The sequence below is a fragment of the Microcaecilia unicolor genome, chromosome 1 (genome assembly GCF_901765095.1).
Source record: "Microcaecilia unicolor chromosome 1, aMicUni1.1, whole genome shotgun sequence".
Lineage (NCBI taxonomy): Eukaryota > Metazoa > Chordata > Amphibia > Gymnophiona > Siphonopidae > Microcaecilia > Microcaecilia unicolor.
The window spans coordinates 357,384,861-357,406,177 of NC_044031.1; the positions used below are offsets into that span (position 1 = coordinate 357,384,861).

At 41.2% G+C, this 21,317-nt stretch overlaps 1 protein-coding gene across 3 annotated transcripts in view; it reads right to left on the reverse strand.

The window, feature by feature from the left end:
• The window catches only part of ICE1 (interactor of little elongation complex ELL subunit 1), a 352,896-nt gene that overhangs the window by 180,347 nt on the left and 151,232 nt on the right, over positions 1–21,317 (reverse strand). For all 3 annotated transcript variants that reach the window (XM_030209647.1, XM_030209639.1, XM_030209656.1), the window contains exons 8-10: positions 15,372–15,454; positions 6,552–6,591; positions 1,827–1,886 (exon numbers count right to left, since the gene is read on the reverse strand). In XM_030209647.1, the coding sequence (XP_030065507.1) occupies positions 1,827–1,886; positions 6,552–6,591; positions 15,372–15,454 (183 nt within the window). The remainder of the gene's footprint in view (positions 1–1,826; positions 1,887–6,551; positions 6,592–15,371; positions 15,455–21,317) is intronic.

A 21,317-nucleotide genomic window follows, 5' to 3' on the forward strand; every position in this document is an offset into this window, starting at 1 on the left:
ATTTCTTCACATTGAATTTTAATTGCCAAACCTTAGACCACTCTTCTAGCTTCCTCAGATCCTTTTTCATGTTTTCCACTCCCTCCCGGGTGTCCACTCTGTTACAGATCTTAGTATCATCCGCAAATAGGCAAACTTTACCTTCTAACCCTTCGGCAATGTCACTCACAAATATATTGAACAGAATCAGTCCCAGCACCGGTACAGGGCGGACTTCTACGGTCTGTGCCCTGATCGTGACTGAATAGATATGGAGGGGCTGGAGTGTAAACTTTAAGGGGCTTCGACGTTAGCTTCAGAACTTTTAGTACAGGAACAGTGCTGGGCAGACTTTTACAGTCTGTGCCCTGAGAAAGGCAGGGACAAATCAAACTTGGGTATACATATAAAGTATTACATACCATGTAAAATGAGTTTATCTTGTTGGGCAGACTGGATGGACCATTCAGGTCTTTATCTGCCGTCATTTACTATGCTACTATGCTATGGCCTTGTCTTCCCCAAGTGCCCTTCATCCCTCTGTCATCTAGTGGTCCAACTGCTTCTTTTGCCGGCTTCTTGCTTCTAATATACCTAAAAAGGTTTTTACTATATGTTTTTGCCTCCAACGCAATCTTCTTTTCAAAGTCTCTCTCTGCCTTACCAGTGCTTTGCATTTGACTTTTTTTGCATTTGACTTACTTACCTGGTAAGTATACCATGCCATGCTTTGTATTGTTTTTGAGTATTTTTACTGCTCTAATTGCCTATTGCTCATGTTTGTCTATTCTTACTGTACACCGGCTTGAATGAATTCCTTCAAAAAGGCGGTAAATAAATCCTAATAAAAAAATAAAAAATAAATTCCTTATGCTGTTTCCTAGTATTTTCAGTTGGATCCTTCTTCCATTTCCCGAAGGATTTTCTTTTAGCTCTAATAACTTCCTTCACCTCATTGTTTAACCATACCAGCTGTCATCTGGTCTTCCTTCCTCTTTTTTTAATACATGGAATATATCTGACATGGGCATCCAGGAGGGAATGTTTGAACAGCATCCACACCTGATGTAAATTTTTGACCTTTGCAGCTGCTCCTCTAAGCTTTTTTTTTTTTTTTGGGGGGGGGGGGGGGGGTGGTTGTTACCGTTCTTCTCATTTTTATCATAGCCTCCTTTTTGAAAATGAAATGCTAATGTATAGGATTCAAAATACTTTGCCAATTTTGAACATCCTTTTTTCTGACCTAATGCCCTATAAAATACTTCATACAAAGCACACCTGTATGTGATATTAGCCTATGACCCTAATTCACATAGATCCGTAATGACTAAGACTAATTAAGCATGACATTTAAATTTTTTGATACTGAACTCTGCTCAAGAAAGAAATATCACTTAGAATAAAAGAACTGAAATCAAGTACTGCATTCTAAACAAAAGTTTAAATTAATTTTCAAGGCACTAATTCTCAAACAAGGTCATTGTGCACTATTGGTCAAGTTTCTCAAAAATAACTAGGACTGTCTGTTGAAACCGTTCAAAGTGAGACGCACCATGCAAAAAAAGCTGTAATTTCATTAAAAGCTCTGCTAGCAGGCTATGGTAATCACTGCTTATCTATCCTTGCCCTTATTAGCTATTAAAAGCTATACTTTCAGTAAAGTATGTGTAGATTCCATAAACATAAAAAACTAACATTTTTAAAACAGGAGAGCACATAGCTCAATTTAAAAATATTCATTTATCTGAAACACATTAAAATGCAGACATAAATATGCCAGTTATCAGACTGTGGAATACTTTTCCCAAGCAGTCACTCTAAGGAAAAACATAAAATAGATAACTTACTTTTATCAACATGAACTACAGGTTCTTCACTCACAGCTTGGGTTTGTGCATGTTTTAATGCTGAAATATAGAAAACAAAATTAAGGAGGGGGAAACAAAAGACCTCAGACACACTAGATCCCAGAATACAAAAGAGAGATCCCCAAAAAACACCACACATTGTTTTTCAATGACATTAAAAAATGTGCAACTAGGTACATCTGAATGAGATGGTATACAGAAAAATATAAAATAGGGAATCACTAATATGCTCACATTCTTCTTCACAACAGTATCATGATTTTTTAAAATAAAGGTGTAACTTTAAATAATCTAAACTCAGTGGCATCTGACTATGCATTTTTTTATCCTATATAGTGCTGTAATAAACTATTACATTAATTTATACTGTACAAATTTTAAGCTACTTTCAAAACAGGGCTAAATAGTCAACACTTGTGCAGCTTATACCTGGCTATTCAGAATTGGTATCCAAGGACAGCCCAGTGCTGAATATCCAGGTATAACTTTAAACACTGCATTCCGCATTTTAAAGAAACCCTGACTGCAGAGTTTAAGTATCAGGGATAAAGTATATTATAAAAGTCTTCACACTCTTGGATATTTAGACAACAGAATGCGAAAACTGGAGTTCAAAAAGAATTGATGAAAAAGGGCCCTGCTTACTAAGCTGTGCTATAAGCGAGTTAGCATTTTTAATGCATGTTAACCGTGCACACGTTAACTGTGTATGCATCTACAATATCCCTATAGGCGCCTAAACGGTTAGCACGCACATTAATTGTAGGCACGTTAAAAATGCTAATGTGCCTTAGTAAACAGGGCCCAAAGTTTGTTTCACTGATCTATAAAACAAGTTATCCTTTTAATATGAAGGAACTACAGAAATATTCAAAAAGTAAATTAAGAAACAATTGAGCCTGCCATGAATGGGAATGCGCGAGGTACAAATGTAACTTAAAAAAAAAAGTTGATTATGTAAGTTTTTACACCCTTTGTCATAGTAAACCCAAATTGGTTTCACAAGGCCCACAAGAAGTCTGCCTGTCCATAATCATTATAATTGGATGAACTGCCAAAAGAACTCCAGGATAAAGCTATTTAGAAGGTAGAGAATCTGGGAAAGACCTCAATAAAATTTCAATGTATCTGAATATCCCATGGGGCACTGTCAAACCCATCATAGTAAAGTGAAAACACATTGAAGACAGTGTCTTGGTTGGTGGTGGCATCAGGGTAATTTCTCTGAAATTAGCAGCCGATCTTCTTAGCCCTTCTAATTTTAGATTGGTTGTTCAAAGTGTGGTAATGCCATGCTTCAACTACTGTAATGGTTTATTGATGGGACTGAATAAAAATATGTTTGAAAGTTTTACAAATAGCTGAAAACTCTACAGCAAAAATGGTCCTAGGTTTTTCAGTTTTGTCACATCACACCTGTATTGAAAGAACTTCATCGTCTTCTGACAGGACAAATTGCTGAAAAAAAGGAAACATGCCCTACATAGCATCTGCAAGGAAACACTTAGAGGACACTGCACACACATAGGAGAAGGCTTTACGGCCTTCAAAGTTGAACATCATAGTCTCAATGCTAAGTGGCATGTGTGGCATAAAACAAAGCATATCACTGTATTACCAGCATCCCCTAAAGTAAAACATGGTCATGGTAGCATTATGTTGTGGGAATGCTTTGCAGAAGTGGAGATGGTGAAGCTTGGGATGTCAGTACAAAAAATTCTGGTTTAGTTCACATTCATTAGCAGTAAGCCAACTGGTTCATCTTAGGATGACAACTCTTTCACAGCCTTTGTTTCATTCATTTTGATTGAAGGAAAAGAGGGAAAACAATTTTGTACTGGCAACAATGGGGTTCTCTGTCTATTTTCAATGAAACCTGCTTAAAACTTCCTGGAAGACATCTTTAACAAAGCAATAGCATCAATGGAGTGGCTCAGAGGGAAGACAGTGAATGTCTTTGAAGGACCCAGTCAAAGCTGAAACCTAAAGTCAATATGGCAACATTTGAAGACTACAATCCACAGACTTGCTCTGCAAACTTGAAAGAGAGAAACTATTCTATGAAGAATAATGGGCAAAAACTGCCCCATCCCACTGTGCACCCCTAATAAATACATCATGGCTGTTAATGTTACTAAAGGAGTTTTCACCAAGTACTGAATCGAGGAGTATGTCGACCTATGCAATCAAGACTTTTTGGTTTCATAGTTTTAATTAGTTTCTGAATTCTATTAATTGTATAATTGTTCTTTCACTCGGAAACAAAGAATACAGTATGACATCGATTATCCGAACACAAATTAACCAGATGTCCAATTATCCGAACCAGCACTCAAGGAGTACTGTACATAAAGGTGGGCCACAGGGGAACAGCAGCAGCGCATCACCTCCCTGTCTTCATTTCCCCAGCACACGATATATAACGTTCTATTGTGTGCTGTATGTATGTCCAACCATCCGGATTTATGATTATCCGGACCACACTTCTGCTGAGGATAGTCTGGATCAAGAAGGTTGAAGACAGCAGGAGACGGGATGATGTCAAAAAGCTAAAGTCAATTTGGTTAGTCGCTGTTTCCCATTCCCCGCGCGCAGTCATCATCTAGTACACTCAAAACAAAGCAAGCAAACCTATGAGCTGCTGCATCCTCATTGCCGTTCTTTATTGTTGGTAGCATTTTTATTTCATCTCACTTATATTTTCAAATGTGCTGGCTTATGGATGTATGGATGTACACAGAGAAAGTTTTGGTTTCATCGGTAAGAGTATTAATTTGTTCTACATTTTAAATCATTGTGTTATTTGGAGGGTCTAGCTATAGGGACTCCCTGTATTCATGAATAGATGTTTTCACCTAGTAAAGGGCCACCAAAACAGACATCATGTTAAGAGAATCAGGTACGTAAGAATCAGACTTACTACATTTATAATTATAATTTAAAAAAACATTAGGTTGAAACTGGAAGCATTTAACACATTTTTTTCCCCCTGTGCCTACATCAAAAGAAAAAGATGGCATATGGGAACTTGCTCCTTTTTGTTTTGTGAAATACAGTGGGATATTATAAAAATGCACTTGCTTTTTTCTTATTACTACTATTTCACAGATATGTATTAAATAATGAGGTAGGGACTTCCTTCATGCAGAAGTTCTGTACAGAGGCAGTCTAAATGTGCAACCATTGTCCATTTCAGCACACTATTAACAGCCAAGTTCATACAAAGTTAATTATGTTCAGTGGAAAATAAATCTGTTGGCGCAGGCTGCTTGATATGTGAATAGTCCATAACTTTTTCATTACTGATGAAGTATTACATATTAAGGGCATTTGCTGTAAACTTTGTTTTCATTTGTTTATCTAGTCTTTACATGCACACACTTTTGCTTTTTAAATTCAAAGGTGAATCCTAAGGGTGGTTGAACATTTAGGTATAAACCGTGTTGTTGTTTTTTTTTTTCTGTTTTGTTTTTTAAATTTTATTTTACTTGTTTTGGACTGCTTTAGGTCCTACTGATCTGTACATTTGCTGTCTGGAATTTTGGAAGATGGAAATGAGAAAATAAAAATTAAATTTTAGATGTACTCTGTAGAAGTTACTGTTTACTTTTGCAATTTGTGTATGGATGCCTGTTCTGGTGTATGCATGTGATAATATTTTAATGACTACATCTGAAACATGTGGCATCATTAAAGGACAGACTTAAATGCTCAGCTGGGTATATATGGTAATCTCATCTTTGTTAACTATTTCAGACACATCCATGTACTTGTTCCCATGATATAACTAAATTATATTATTCTGTCTTTCTGTATTTTCACATGTAAGCCACACTGAAAAAGAGTTTGCCTGGGATGCAAGACAAAATGTAAAAAAAAAAAGAAAAAAAAGAAATCCTTTATCCTTCACCTTTTAAGACACTGCCTATCCAGCTGGATGGTGATTTAATAAAAGCAATTAAAAATTAAAAAGCTGTCAAGTAAAACAAGAAAAGAAAAAATCTTTTGCCCTCCACCTTTGAAGGCACTGCCTATTCAACTAGATCAGATTTAGACTTTTTACAGATGTACCCATGCATAAGCAGTCCCGTTATTTCTAAGAATCTTTTGCTATTTTCAATAGCTTTTGCTATTGTTTTGGGTGAACTACAACTGCAGCAAGCTCCATCTACTGACTTCTTATCCTCTTCTCAAACTGCTCACTCTCCAGTTTCTGTGCCTCAACTCTTCCCCTCTCTGACCATCATCTGATAACTTTCACACTTAAACACCCTCCTCCCCAGTCCGTCCAATCTTAACCAATACATTTAGGAATGTTCAGGCTATTGACCCTTCTACTCCCTTATCTCTTGTTTGTTCTGTTTGTCCTAATTAGATTGTAAGCTCTGTGGAGCAAGGACTGTCTCTTCATGTTCAGGTGTACAGCACTGTGTACATCTAGTAGTGCTATAGAAATGATGATGAGTAGTAGTAGTAGTATAACGGACTAAATAGGAACACTGTCTCCTGTTTTCTTCAACTTTCTTGATCCAGATAATCAGAATCGTACTGTACATTGTATATAATACTGATACAAAATTCCTACTTTAAATCAAAACTGAACTGTATTTTTTTAAATATAAATCAGAATGTGAAACATACAAGGGCTAGAACTAGGGTTACCTGAAAGGCACTGTATCCAAGACAGCAAAAATAAATACTTACCCTTTCTATAGCTCTTTTTCTGAAATCCTTCAAGTTTTTCCTATCAAATATTAACAAGATTTTTGTAAAAATGTTACATTGTACAAAATCTTCCCTTGAAAAAGGCATTGTTAATTTCAAATAAGTATACCATTTTACAGAGTTTGTGTGTTTAATATATTTGCAGCTATTACGTGTGCTGCTATAAAAGTTTAGGTTACAAAGGAGCTTCTTTGAACACCTGAAAAACTATGACCATGTATATACTTTACAGGTGAAAAAGAGTACATATTGGGCTAGATTCTATATATGGCGACTGAAAAATCCACACGGAATAAATTTCCGCCTAAGCGTATTATAAAAGTGGTGCCTAGATTTAGGCGTGATATATATTTAAAAAAACACTTAGTTGATATCCCTGCGCCTAGAACTAAGTGCATTCATTTACACCAAGAAAAATGTGGTGTAAATACCAATGCATAGATTAAGACGCAGAGGAGCATATTCTGTAACAGTGCGAGTAAATTTTGGAATGCCCACGAAACACCCATTTACTCACCCATAACCACACCCCTTATAGCTCCACACATTAGAATTTAGGTGCTGTGTGTTGCAGAATACATTTAGCGAGTTGTGCACATAAATTCTAATTATTTATTTTATTTTTGTTACATTTGTACCCCGCGCTTTCCCACTCATGGCAGGCTCAATGCGGCTTACATGGGGCAATGGAGGGTTAAGTGACTTGCCCAGAGTCACAAGGAGCTGCCTGTGCCTGAAGTGGGAACTGAACTCAGTTCCTCAGGACCAAAGTCCACCACCCTAACCACTAGGCCACTCCTCCACTCTTGCCAATTAGTGCTCATTATTGTTTAAGTGCTGTTAAAAATGCTGATTGGCTTAAGCCATTTAAGTTGCGCAAGTTGTTATAGAATATGCTTGGATTTTGGTGTGGAACACTAGGTGCGATATATAGAATCCAGTGGATTATGCAGTCTATAAAACTCATTAACTATACACCAGAGACAAGAGTATCAACACATGTAGTGCAACTGTTGTCAGTATTTGCTTGTGCTCCTCTCCAATTAAGACATGCTTGTAACACCTCATTTAGAGTACTGTTTAAAATTCTAGAGACAAACAAGACGGAGTCAGGCCAGAAGGTGGCTACTAAAATGGTCACTAGTATTTGCATAAAGTGTAGAGGGACAAAGATCTAGAGAGGAAATATGATAACAGATTTAAATATCTCTGTAACATAAATGTAAAGAAGGTGTCTTTCAACTGAAAAGAAGCTCTGGAATGAGGAGACATAAGATGAAGGGGAAAGGTGATAGACTCAGGAATAATATAAAGTAAATACTTCTTTACTGAAAGGATGCATGGAACAGCCTCCTGGTGGAAGCAAAGGTTGTACCTGACTTCACGAAAGAATGGGACATAGGATCTCTAACTGAGTGAAAGGAATAGTAGATGTATGACGGGCAGACTGGATAGATCATATGATCTTTAATTGCTATTATTTTCTGCGATTCTTTTATCCTTTTCCCCACCAAAGCAGCATTGCTGCTGTTGCTACTAAGCCATGCACAAGTCAGGAAAACAGGACTAGTCTAAACCATGTGGGGGATTTAAGGAAGGACCTAATAGTACCACTGCTTGCTGCAAGACAGGAGGTAGAGAAAGGAAGAAGAGCTGGGCTACTGCTACTATATGTAAAGGAACAACTAATTGGGAAAAGTATGTAGCAGGTTATGATTGGTTATCCCCTACAATGTCACTGCTCTGGGAAGAAGGAAAAGCATGGCTGAAATTGGCTCTCCCATATGGCTAAAAGGCTTTGCATTCCCAGGCACACTCAGGTTGATGACAAGGTCCCGACAACATAAGGCTACAGATTCCTATGTAACCTGTATAAAAATCTTCAGATGTTTACAGACCATAGTTTTAATTTACTACAGTGACTGCCAAACTTCCATACCATTTGATTTTGCACCTTGTGTCCTCACTGACACTAAAATATATATATATCCTATATAATAAAACTCACCCTCAATTTTCTGAGGACACTGATGTCACTGTCAGGTCCTCCGGGCCCTTCCTTCCACTTCGAAGCCTTCGTGGTGGTGAAGCCACCAAAACCACTGTGTTGGGGCCCCGACCTCGCGTCAAACGTTATGGCGTCAAGGGTGGAGCAATGGCATCAGTGGCTTCACAACCAACGAAACAGCAGATTGAAGGTGGCGTGCCGAGGTCCGAAACAATGGCGGTCAGTGCCTTCAGAACGCCGAAGGGGTGAGTAGGGAGGGGTGGAGGTTCGGAAGGAAACCGTGCTAGCGCCCGTTTCATTTGCGCAAGAAACGGGCATGTTTTACTAGTATATATATATTTCCCTTTTTTTTTTTTTTTTTAGTTTCCGATTCATATTTCTGAAACTGCTATCATTAAAACTGATTTATCGGAGGCTGTGAAACTTTATAAATACAGAAGTTGGGCACTCTTCTTATTTTTTGGTGTATGCTTCTAGTCTAAACTGAAAAAGACAAGGGTGAGAGAAAAAGCTGCCAGGACACTATATTCCATTCCCATTCAGGATATCAAGTGTTTCTATGCAAAAGTTGAAACTGCTTCTTCAATGGAAATACATTGGGCATTTTTTTGAAGGACTTTATTTCTCTGGAACACCTGGGTCTATCTGATCCATTTTCAAATATCATACACTTTTTGTCACTTTTCCCAACGCTACATTTTGTCTCATTCTGTTATATTTTTAGGCTCTATTATTTTATCTCCAAATGAACAATCCTCAATCCCTTATGCATCACTTCTTTCCAACATTAACAGGTTGAAAAAAACAGGTAGGGCAAGCATATGAAACACAGCTCATGGAACTATTTTAGCTGCTTATGTGCAAGTGTGTAGGCACATAGATGTTTTCATGCAGGCATGTGGATGTGTGAAAATGACACCAAAACAAACACAGAAATACAAATTATCTTTATTATCTGTGTATGTGAGAATGTGTTTCCGTCAGTACATCTACTGGGCAATGTCTCCAAATGGGTTAGTTTTGTGCAAATCATAACAGTAATGAACCTCATTCCTAAGCCAAGGTTTGTGGTGTATGATCTCAATCTTGTATCTTGACAAGTATGTTTGATAGATTACAGCGCATGTCTCCCGCTTTTGGTTTGGCAGGTTTTACAAAACTAACCATTATGAAACGTCCGTGGCTCTTCAATTTGTACATTCACACTGAGACTATTTCTATTGACCCCTGAGGTAGGTGCTATGGAGCGCCAAAACACAGTGTCGGGTTATTGGCAATAAAGACTGTACCTTTGTTCCAGTTCTGAAGGTCCTTTTGTGCTTTGTTCTGTTGTATTGTGTGTACTACTGGATCCTCTCTTTTTTTGCTACTTTTAAGATACTGAATAGCATAGTACCACAATACATGCTTGTCCATGGTATTTTTAACTAATCCTAATAATGTCAGGAGACACTTTGGTGTTACATCTACCCTCCTATCAGTCTATCAGCTATAAGAAAAGTCTTCAGTCATTTTTTTTCCAGTGCTAAATTATGGAATGAGCTTCCTTTCATGATTAGGTATTCTAATCCTGGAGTACTCCTTGCCAGTCAGGAATGCCCAACACCAGGCACAAAGAACTCCATGGGCAGTCTTCTGGCAATCTCTAATGAGCTTCTACAAATCCTCCTCAAATAGTGACTTGCACAAGCACAACTTGGAGGCCAGATCAGGAGGAGAAATTGTCATAAAGCACATTCACCAGATAGGTGGTGCTCAACTCCAGGTGTGCCTTTTCCAGCTATTCTTGCAATTGCTGTGCCCAAAGAACAGCCCAGGTGATTTGGCCTCTAAAGACTGAGCCTCCATGGCTACGGCTGCAAAGGCACGTCTGAGGAGCTGCTCAGCTTTTCTGTTGTGACCAAAGTGTCCACCCTGGGAAGCCAAACAGCCTGTCCAGCTCATCCCTTTGCAAAGGGTAAAGCCTATTCAGATACTTTGAGCCCGTGAGGATGCCCTCTTGAGTAAAAATCATATATGAGAGCCCCCCCCCACCCATGCAGGGAAAAAGCTCCTCCAAGATTTAGTTCCCATCCAAGGGCTCCTATTGGCCAGAGGACAAGATTTGTAGCATCAAGGTGACCAAGTCAATAAGATGGCTCAGCTTCTCCTTCCTAAACAGGGTAACAATCAGGAAGTTCTCATCCTCCTACAAGGACAGCTCTCCAGCCACTTCTCCCAAAAAGACAGGTCTGAAGTGGGTCCTCCTCCGAATCCCATAGATTATTGGGAGGGATGCAGGCAAGATTAGGGACCTGTATGAAGTACCATCACCACCACCCCCCTTCAATCTTTGTCTCTTGCAAACACCCACCGGGGCACCAGTAACAGGGCTCTTGCCACCACAGAGCTGAGGCACCCTAACTTCAGACAAAGCATTACAGACACAGTCTGGAATTAAACAAACTCATTTAGGCTCTGGGGCTTTCCCAATGTGGCAAAGTCCAGGGCACAAAGGTTAGGATCCCTTCTGATCCCCTCCCTCAAGAAAGACTATGTCATGGGGTTCCCCTGTACTTTGGCGGGATGGTGCCAAAATGGCCACCCATCCAAGATGAGAGAGCTTCAGATGCCATGTTACCGCTAAGCAGAGCACCCAATTGACCAACCTCATCAGCCTCAACACCACTGAGAATTGAATCAGACCTAGGTCTGGCTTATGTTGGACAAAAAGAGAAATAACCCCTAATCCCTCACAAACTGAATACAAAAACATACTACCACAAAACAATTCAGAAAAACAAAAGCCAAATTTTATTACTACTTCAGAAAATACTCGAGGTGAATAACAGCTCAGACTTAAATCTCTGTCCTAAATGAAGGCACTGTGGGGAGCAATCATTCACCTCAAGTCATAGTAACATAGTAGATGACAGCAGAAAAAAAACCTGCACGGTCCATCCAGTCTGCCCAACAAGATAAACTCATATGTGCTACTTTTTGTGTATACCTTACCTTGATTTGTACCTGTCCTTTTCAGGACACAGACCATATAAGTCTGCCCAGCACTATCCCTGCCTCCCAACCACCAGCCCGCCTCCCACCACCGGTTCTGGCACAGACCGTATAAGTCTGCCCAGCACTATCCCCGCCTCCCACCACCGGCTCTGGCACAGACCGTATAAGTCTGCCCAGCACCATCCCCGCCTCCCGCCACCGGCTCTGCCACCCAATCTCGGCTAAGCTCCTTAGGATCCATTCCTTCTGAACAGGATTCCTTTATGTTTATCCCACGCATGTTTGAATTCCGTTACCGTTTTCATTTCTACCACCTCCCACAGGAGGGCATTCCAAGCATCCACTAGTCTCTCTGTGAAAAAATACTTCCTGACATTTTTCTTGAGTCTGCCCCCCTTCAATCTCATTTCATGTCCTCTCGTTCTACCGCCTTCGCATCCTTCATGAACATATAGTGAAACTAGTGTAGTTTGAGTAATAGAGGGATCTTGGCTGTTTGTAGCCTTGAAATTATTGCAACTACTAAGGTAAGTGAAATTTTTGGTATTTATTTCAGTGCATTAAAATGTTTTTTTGGGCACATTTGTTTTGACAAGATATTCTAAGAGCTATTGTTAAATTAATATATTTTGTGGACACAGATACCAAGTACGATTTACAATGTCACATGGGAGGCACCGTTGCTTTAAACTGGCAACCTTGTATGCAATTTTTATTGCTGCAAAATAAGTTTCAAAGGATCCCTCCTTGCACTTTATTATTTCCTGAAGTAGCAATAAAATTTTTACTTTGTTTTTCTGAACTTTTTGTAGGAGGACAAAGACAGTCGGCAGTGCTGCTTAGAAGCCGCCTCCCACAGGTCCCATACTTCCAGGCCTCCAGGTTCATATAGCCAAAAATCCCCAGTGGCACCCTTACCTCCCTTCACATGGGAGCTCAGCCATGGACTCACACGCATAAATACTGGGACCCAGAGTCTTTCCTGAAGTTGTGTCTCTCCAGCTACATTGCTCCTAGAAAGGCCTTTCATTTCTGCCTGTTTTTTTGTTGTTGTTGTTTGTTTTTTGCAGCAAATTTATCCTCCTAGACATGCTATGAGGGTCAAATTAAAATCCTGATTTTTAAAAAAACTTTTGTTTGATCTGTCCTGCAAGTGTGCCCAGGGAGGAGAAGTTGAACTACTACCCCTTCACTGGCAGGGGGGTATAGGACCTATATCTAGCGACCCAGCAAGCTGGAGCCCATGGACCAGAGCACAAGACAAGCAGGCTACTAGAGAATTTTTGGCTCAGGTTGGGTAAGAATCATGGTTCTAACCCCAGGAACAACTGGCCCAAGGACCTAGCACCAAGGTTGTAGGCACAGACTACAAGCCAGAGAGTCAGGCCTACCTCATCTATATCCTACTATACTAGCACAAATTTACTCTCTATTTGAGGCAAAGAAATACTTAAGAGATTCAGTTGGAGCAGCCCTTATACCAGTAATGTCAATGGAACAATTCAATATTTCTAAACCATCTGCTGGTAGGAAGGGATCACAACCTACTAATCTGAATCTGGTCCAGTGGGACAATAAGGAATAAGCCACCAGCAATTCTGTCCATACTGTATGTCCACATGTTTAATGTTAACACTGCCAACTTTCTGGCTCTTTTTCAGAAGTCGGCAGAATTTTACATTAACATCCAGAAGATAGTAGAATGGGTAACATGTATAAACCAGGGATGTCAACCTTGGACCTCGACAGCCACCATCTAGTCGATTTTTAAGGACTTCCCCAATGAATATATGTAAGATCTATTTGTAGGCACTGCCTCCATTATTTGCAAATAGATCTCATGCATATTCATTGTGGAAATCCTGAAAACCTGACTGGGCAAGGGCTGAGGCTGGACACCCCTGGTCTAAACATTTTTCTGAATTTAAACTTTTATCTGCAGTTCTCTAGTGTTGTGTCCCTCCTGCACCCACCCCCACCCCATGCAAATGAGACTGCCCTGCCTGCTTCCATAGTAACTAATAGAAGAGAAGGCAGTAGGGGTGGAACAGTGGAAGAAGCGCTAGGTACAGAGGGAGAAGGTGATCTACAGAAGTTTCTGTACTATGGAAGTGAAGTTTCCGCATGTGGCAGTGTCAGGAGAGAAATAACCCCTTCCAAAAAAATGTCTCAATGCACTTGTATGAGAGAAGCAGTTGCAACAACTGCAGTATACATATACTGATTCACTGTAACATAGTGATTAAGGAATTGTACCTTTCAAAATGTATTCCTCTCTCATTTCCTCTCCTGATCAGAGACACACACAAAGCAAATAAACATACATGCAAGCATGGAGATACACCCACCAAGATGCACTCCTCCCCCCCCCCCCCCCCCCCCCCTCCAACACACACACACAGTGTATTTACATGCAACGGGGTTGGAAAGAATTCCATAAGTCATGCTCTACATGCTTTCCCTACTTGTTGTCTGGTTTCTTTGCATCCACTATGTGTGCATGTCAGTATCCCTGGTATGTGTATTAATCATCTGAGGGGAGAGGGGTAGAGTAGTATGAATGGAACAGTACCCAAACCATTCCACTATTTTTTTTTTTAATTCTTTGCAAACCAAAATAGGATTCGGTAAGAAACCATTAGATGTCACTGTCAACAGATTTAAAAGGATATATTTTATTGCTTAACCACAGTATTCCACTCTCTCATCTGAACAGCTATTACCAGGTATTTCTGCATTACCTTGGCTTTCTTCAACAGTAGCAAACTACACAGCTCAGTCATTAGCTATTAACCATAAATGGCGACCATTAAGAAAGTTATACAATTCTTTCTCTAGTTTTACAGAAAAGTTTACAACAATGAAAATGAATACACATCTGAAGTACTAAGAAACATCCCAAGCAGGGACAGGTGTGTAGCTGCAGAGAACGAGGAGTTGAGAAAGGATGCAGAGCATTACTCAGAATTATTTCCGACTCCTTTACATGTGTGTGTGTGTGTGTACGTGAGCACATGTACATGTGTGTCCAGGTATGTGTTTCTGCTTGTATCTACTTCTCTGTTGGTTCTGTGCGTGTCTGGGATCGAAAGATGAGAAGAAAGGTGAGGAGCAGCTTTAGAAGGTATGATTTCTTAACTGTTATGTTACAGAGATAAAAGGTCTGAATGTTGCAGCAGCTGAACGGATTTCTCTTGACAGAAGAACACTGGGTCATCTTTTTAGGAGGCTTTATTTCCCTGAAACCCCAGCTCGATTTGGACCATTTTCTAACTCAGTGTGTGTGTTTTTACCAATTTTTCTTCCATGAAAATTTAGTCCCATTCCATTCAATTTTCTGGGAATCATTCTGGCCCCAGCAGTCATTTTTCAAATACTTGCTTATTATTTTATAACATTCTGTTGTGTTGGAAAGAATATGAGAACTTAAAGTCCCAATACATGAGTCATGTTATTCTACCACCTGTCATCTTCTGATCACCTATCACTCTCACCAATACTTTTATCTTTCAGAGTATCGCAGGAATGTTTTCCCCAATTAATATTTTCTAGTTATCTTTTGCTCATTCTGGGGAAGGGGGTTTTAGCTTCTGAAAGCTAGTCAAGAAATGTATTTAGTCTAATAAAAATATACCACCTAATATTTTCTGTTTTTATTTATTTTAATTTTTATTTTTGTGCATTCAACTGATTTGTTATGCTAGTCCATACTACTTTAAAATGGTGGCACCTGAAAAAACGTGATTGTCTATTTTACACAATTGTTGAGTTTTATTATATAGAACAGGCTTCACCTGTGTCTTCTTAAGTCTTCTCTCAAGCACATTCTTTTCCATCTTCAACTGCTTAACATCCTGATTCTGCTTTTCTGATGTATCTTTAAGAAATGAAAGTCACAGTATAAACTACAATGAACATAAAATGCTACAATTGTAAAGCTTTTCAGAATAAGTACAACAATCCTAAAAGTGGTGCTTTCCCCCTCCCCCCACCCAAAAAAAAAACGTGGTAACGATTTAGTACTTTCTTTGTGAAAAGCACTGTTGCTTACCTGTAACAGGTGTTTCTTGTAGACTGTATTGGGTCAAATGGGTAGCAAAAACAGAAATGTGGAGGTGTAATTTCAAAACACTTAGCAGCTGATGATTAGAAGCAAACGCAGGCACTAGAGGCCATTAGCACTGGACCAGTGCCCGCGTTTCCCTGCGCCCCAGGATCAGAGCCAGCGAGCACATGAAACAATGTGCTTGCTGGATCTGACCGCTAACTGCATGCAAATGCATGGCTCTGACCACTAATTGCATGCAAATGAGGGTCTCCCACATTCTTCCCTTATGATCAGTGAGCAGGGCACCAAAAAATGGCACTGCTCCCGCTGCATACCCTATGCCAGTTCGGAGCTGGCATTAGGGTTTGTCAGCAAGGGACGAATGGGGGAGACCAACAGAAGTAATTTGACATGTCTGGAATTTTCTCCCGGAGTTGTCAAACCTAAGCCCCCCCCCCCCACACACACACACACAAACACAAGGCCTGGAGGTCCACCAGACCTCCAGGCCCCCCAACCCCAAAACATTAAAAAGGTCTGGTCCAGTGGAACCACTAGTCCCTTCCCGCGGGAGGTGGTGGAGATGAAAACACTAACAGAATTCAAAAATGCGTGGGATCTATTCCGCACCCTTGTCCATTGGTTGGTCCTCTCCCACATAGACTACTGTAGCGGGATTTATGCTGGTTGTCGGGACTACATTCTGAAACGGCTACAGACTGCTCAAAACACGGCAGCAAGGCTAATATTGGGCAAATCGCATTTTCATCATGCACAGCCACTGCGTTATAAACTACACTGGCTCCCAGTCAGAGATCAAATTACATTTAAAATCTGCTCACTAACGCACAAGATAATTTATGGAGAAGCCCCTGAATATATGCTCCATCTCATCGATCTACCTTCTAGAAATGCGCTAATAACTGCAAGGACCTACCTCAATCTACATTATTCCAACTGCAGGAATGTTAAATACAAGACCCTTTTTGCTTCGTCCTTCGCCTACATTAGTCCAAAATTCTGGAATGTTCTGCCGAGACAACTAAAAGAACTAGTCGACCACCACCTGTTCAAAAAGTCTTTAAAAACATTCTTATTCGCCAAAGCTTATTCCACTGGCAACTCCTATGTTTAACCTCTCTCCCTTCCTGACTGCACAAGGTTATCTGCCGGTTGCTTTGCCCCTATCTTTCACCCCGTGTTTTCCACTGTTCCATTCCCTGCCTGTCTCAATCTGATACTGAGTCATCTTTGCATTGTATTTTTTCCTCTTGAATTATTGTAAGCCACATTGCACCTGCTCCTGTGGGAAAATGTGGGGTACAAATGCACCAACATAAATAAATAAAGGAATCCTGTTCAGAAGGAATGGATCCTCAGAAGCTTAGCAGAGCACCGTTGGCTGGGAGGCGGGGCTGGTGGTTGGGAGGTGGGCCTACTGTTGGGCATACTTCTACGGTCTGTGACCTGAAAATGGTAGATACAAATCAAGGTCAGGTATAAAGTAGTGCATACGAGTTTATCTTGTTGGGCAGACTGGATGGGCCGTACAGGTCTTTTTCTGCCGTCACCTACTATGTTACCCCCAACACTAACAAGACCGTGGTGGTCCAATGTAACCGCTAGCCCTCCACACCCGCGTTGGAGGCAAACACATAACAAAACACAGGACCTCTTGCATCCAAAGCGAGAATCTTACCCCTAGATCAGTGATGGCAAACCTATGGCATGTGTGCCAGAGAGGGCACGCACGCCATCGCTGATCCGTCCGCACACCCTCCCGTCCCACCGAGCACCAGGCCGCCGCCCGCCCCCCCTCCGAGCACCAGGGCCCCCCCCTCAAAATTTAAAAGGCATACCTGGTTGGGGTTAAGGCGGCGTCAGCAGCGAAAAGTGTGTTGTTTGCTCAGCGCGTCTTCAGCCTTCCCATCCGTCTCTCGAGCTCTGATCCCGCCCTTGCGGAAACAGGAAATGAGGGCGGGACCAGAGCTTGAGAGACAGAAGGGAAGGCCGAAGGCGCACCGAGCAAACAACACACTTTTCGCTGTCGACGCCGCCTTAACCCCGACCAGGTATGCCTTTTAAATTTCGGAGGCGGGGGGGCCCTGGTGCACGGAGGGACGGAGGGCGGCTTGGTGGGAGGGAGGCCTGATGCTGGGTGCGAGGGAGGGAGGCCTGGTGCTTGGTGGGAGGGAGGGAGGCAGGCCTGGTGCTTGGTGGGAGGAAGGCCTGGTGCTTGGTGGGAGGGAGGGAGGCCTGCTGGACATGGGTGGCTGGAGAGGAGAGGAGGGTTGCTGGACATGGATGGAGGGCAAGAAATGAAGAAGAAAGTAGGAAAGTAAAGAAATAAATGGAAAGGAAGCCCTGGAAACGGAGTTAAGATAGAGAGCAGCAGAATCAGAGACTAGGACCAATATGGAAAGAAAAACAAAATAACCAGACATCTGCTGTCTTATTTTGCACTGGGTATACTGGAGCTGTAACAGCTTACAGAAATGATTTATAATGAAAAAAATCATGTTATTTTTTCTCCTATACTAGTATAATATTTTCAATGATGTCTGTTTATATGCGCCATGGCTGGTGTAAGGGGTGTGGCTATCATAGGGGTGGAGTCATATGTGGTGACCCCGCCCATAATGAGTACCGGCACCTGTTATTCAGGTTAAATTGCCCTGTTGGCACTTTGAGATAATTAGATTTTGGGTTGCTGTTTGGGCACTCGGTCTCTGAAAGGTTCGATTTATCCAGTGCATTCGACATGGTAGACCATAACATACTAACCAAACTAGTGGACAAACTTGGAATCGGCGGAAATATTATTAACTGGATAAAAGGATTCATCACATCAAGATCCTACCAAGTTAAATCACCCATGGCTACTTCACCACCTTGGTCTCCAATCTGTGGTATACCTCAAGGATCCCCCCTATCACTAATACTCTTCAATCTAATGATGATCCCACTAGCCAAGGCCCTATTCAGACATGATCTCAACCCTTTCATCTACGCTGATGACGTTACCATATTCATCCCCTTTAAATCAAACCTAACAGAAATCTCTGACAAAATATCCATGGGAATGAACATCTTAACCTCCTGGATGAAATTGAACAAAGAAAAAACACAATGCCTAATCCTCTCTTCTCAGCACTCTGCACTCCCCCCCCCCCCCCCCCCCCCCATCTAATCTTACCACCTCCGGCACTACAATCCCCATTTCTGACAACCTGAAAATCCTTGGAGTGACACTAGACAACCACCTTTCCCTCGAGAACCACGCCACAACCACCACGAAGAAAATGTTCACAATGAAGTGGATACTGAAACGCGTAAAACCATATCTACCCCTGAAAACATTCCAGAACTTGGTGCAATCCACGGTACTTACCCATGTTGACTACTGTTAACAAAATTTTTATAGGCTGCACAGCCCACATCCTGAAAAAACTTCAGCCTGCCCAAAACACAGCAGCGAGACTCATCTTTGGCAAATCACGCTTTGAGAGTGCAACTCCTCTCCGTGCAAAACTACACTGGCTCCCCATCAAAGAACGTATCAACTTTAAAGTCCACACATGAATCCACAAGATAATACACGGCGATTCTCCAGCCTATATGACAAATCTAGTTCACCTCCCAGCAAGAAACAAGTCTGTATTCTCACGAAACTTCCTCAACCTGCACTATCCCAACTGTAAAGGTCTCAAGTACAAAACTTATTATGGATCCAATTTCTCCTTCCTGGGCAGCCAACTCTGGAACGCCCTCCCTAGACATATCCGATCAATCTATGACCATCTACCTTTCAGGAAAGCATTAAAAACCCATTTATTCAAGCAAGCCTATCCTAAAGACCCTGATTCCCTGATTAAACTTATGAACCGATCTACCTAACGAACACCGAAGAAGCAATGACAACGACATTGACCCAGAGTACATCTCCCACTTCACCCTCCACCTCACCTATCCCTACCAACCCATCCACTCTTCCACTTCTCCATCCAATCACTACCCTATATCGCCTATATTTACCGACCCACCCAAGCTATTCCTATGCTACATTTAATTTTCCTACCTATCTACCAAAATTCTGTATAACCTAATACTATGTAAGCCGCATTGAACCTGCTTTTAGTGGGAAAGCGCAGGATACAAATATATTAAATAAATAAATAAAATCACTGTCCTAGACCAATGAGTCAGAGGCCAGCCACCAAAGTACAGGCTAACCCTTGTAGCGCTATAGAAATGCTAAGTAGTAGTAGTAGTAACACAGTGCAATGAAGAGCATGATGTTCAGAACACTCTAAGACAGAACTCATAGGCCTTGAACCTTTACCTAGGCTCCCAAGAGTCCTACCCAGGAAGTCAGTCCTCACTCCAGTGCAGAAAGACTGCAGGCACTGCAAACCTCCATAAACATAGAACCATGCCATTCGGGAATCAGGAAAAGGCAGCATCTTCCCCAAGGACCAGCAACCCACCACTCTGTCCATAATGCCAGTCAAGGAATAGGGAAAAATTGTAATATGCACGAGATCCAGCAGACCACCACCAAAAGGTCAGAACCAACACTCCAGGCCAAGAGACGGAGCACTGCTGCTGGTGGAATAAATTAAAAGAACATGCAGGGATTGAGAGAAGCCAGGTCTCCAAGTTAAAGGTCTCCATCGCTTCCCCCCTCATATTTTTTTTTAAAGAAAATATCCCAGGGTCCAGCTTGGATTAGGAATGGAGACAACAAGAATTGAAAATCAGGCATAACTGCAACCCACAGAGGCTACTGCGATCAGTGGGAAGCCATTGCCCACTGTTTCCAATGACAGAGAGACAGCCACAAAGACAATGGTTCTTGGTCCCCACAGACAAAATTAGAGTGGATTTTCTCAAGTGTATCTTAATAATGGCTTATGGACTTTTAAGAAATTATCCAAACCTTTTTTAAACACTGCTAACTACTTTTACCACGTTCTCTGGCAACAAATTAGAGTTTAATTACAATTGAGTGTTTTCTCCTCAGTGGAGGGTGAATAGTGAGTGCTGCAGGGATCTGTACTGGGACCAGTGCTACCTAACATATTTATAAAAGATCTAAAAATTCTTACTAGAAGAATGGGAGTGTGGTTGGAGATCACCAGGTAGGTTTTATTGTGGGGCAACATTCAGTACTTAATGTGCGGAAAGTTCTATTAGCTATGTCTAGGCTGCAGATGGACAAGGTTCCGGGGATGCTGGTAGGGCTGGACGCAGAGAAAGCTTTTCACAAGTCTGCAGGTCTTATCTGTTTTCGGTGCTGCTTTATATTGTGATCTCAGGTTAGTTTTATGAGGCCATTCAATTGTTATATGATACTCTAATGGCATATATTTTTGTGATTGCAGCTAGTAGAGACCAATTTGTTATTGAGAGAGGCACTCGACAGGGGTGTCCTCTTTCTCCCCTATTATTTGCCTTGTATCTGGAGACAATTCTTAGAATATGGCTTGACCCAGACATTTCCGGCCTGCACTTAGGGACCAGGGAGCTTAAGGTGCTGTCTTATGCAGATGATTTGTTGCTCACATTGTCAGATCCATTGCCCTCTTTGACCCGGGTGTTAGGCGTGCTAGATGAATTTAGTTTTTTCTCAGGATTTACTTTAAATTTAGATAAATCATTTGTTCTTCCCTTGCAAGATAACTTTGTAGTC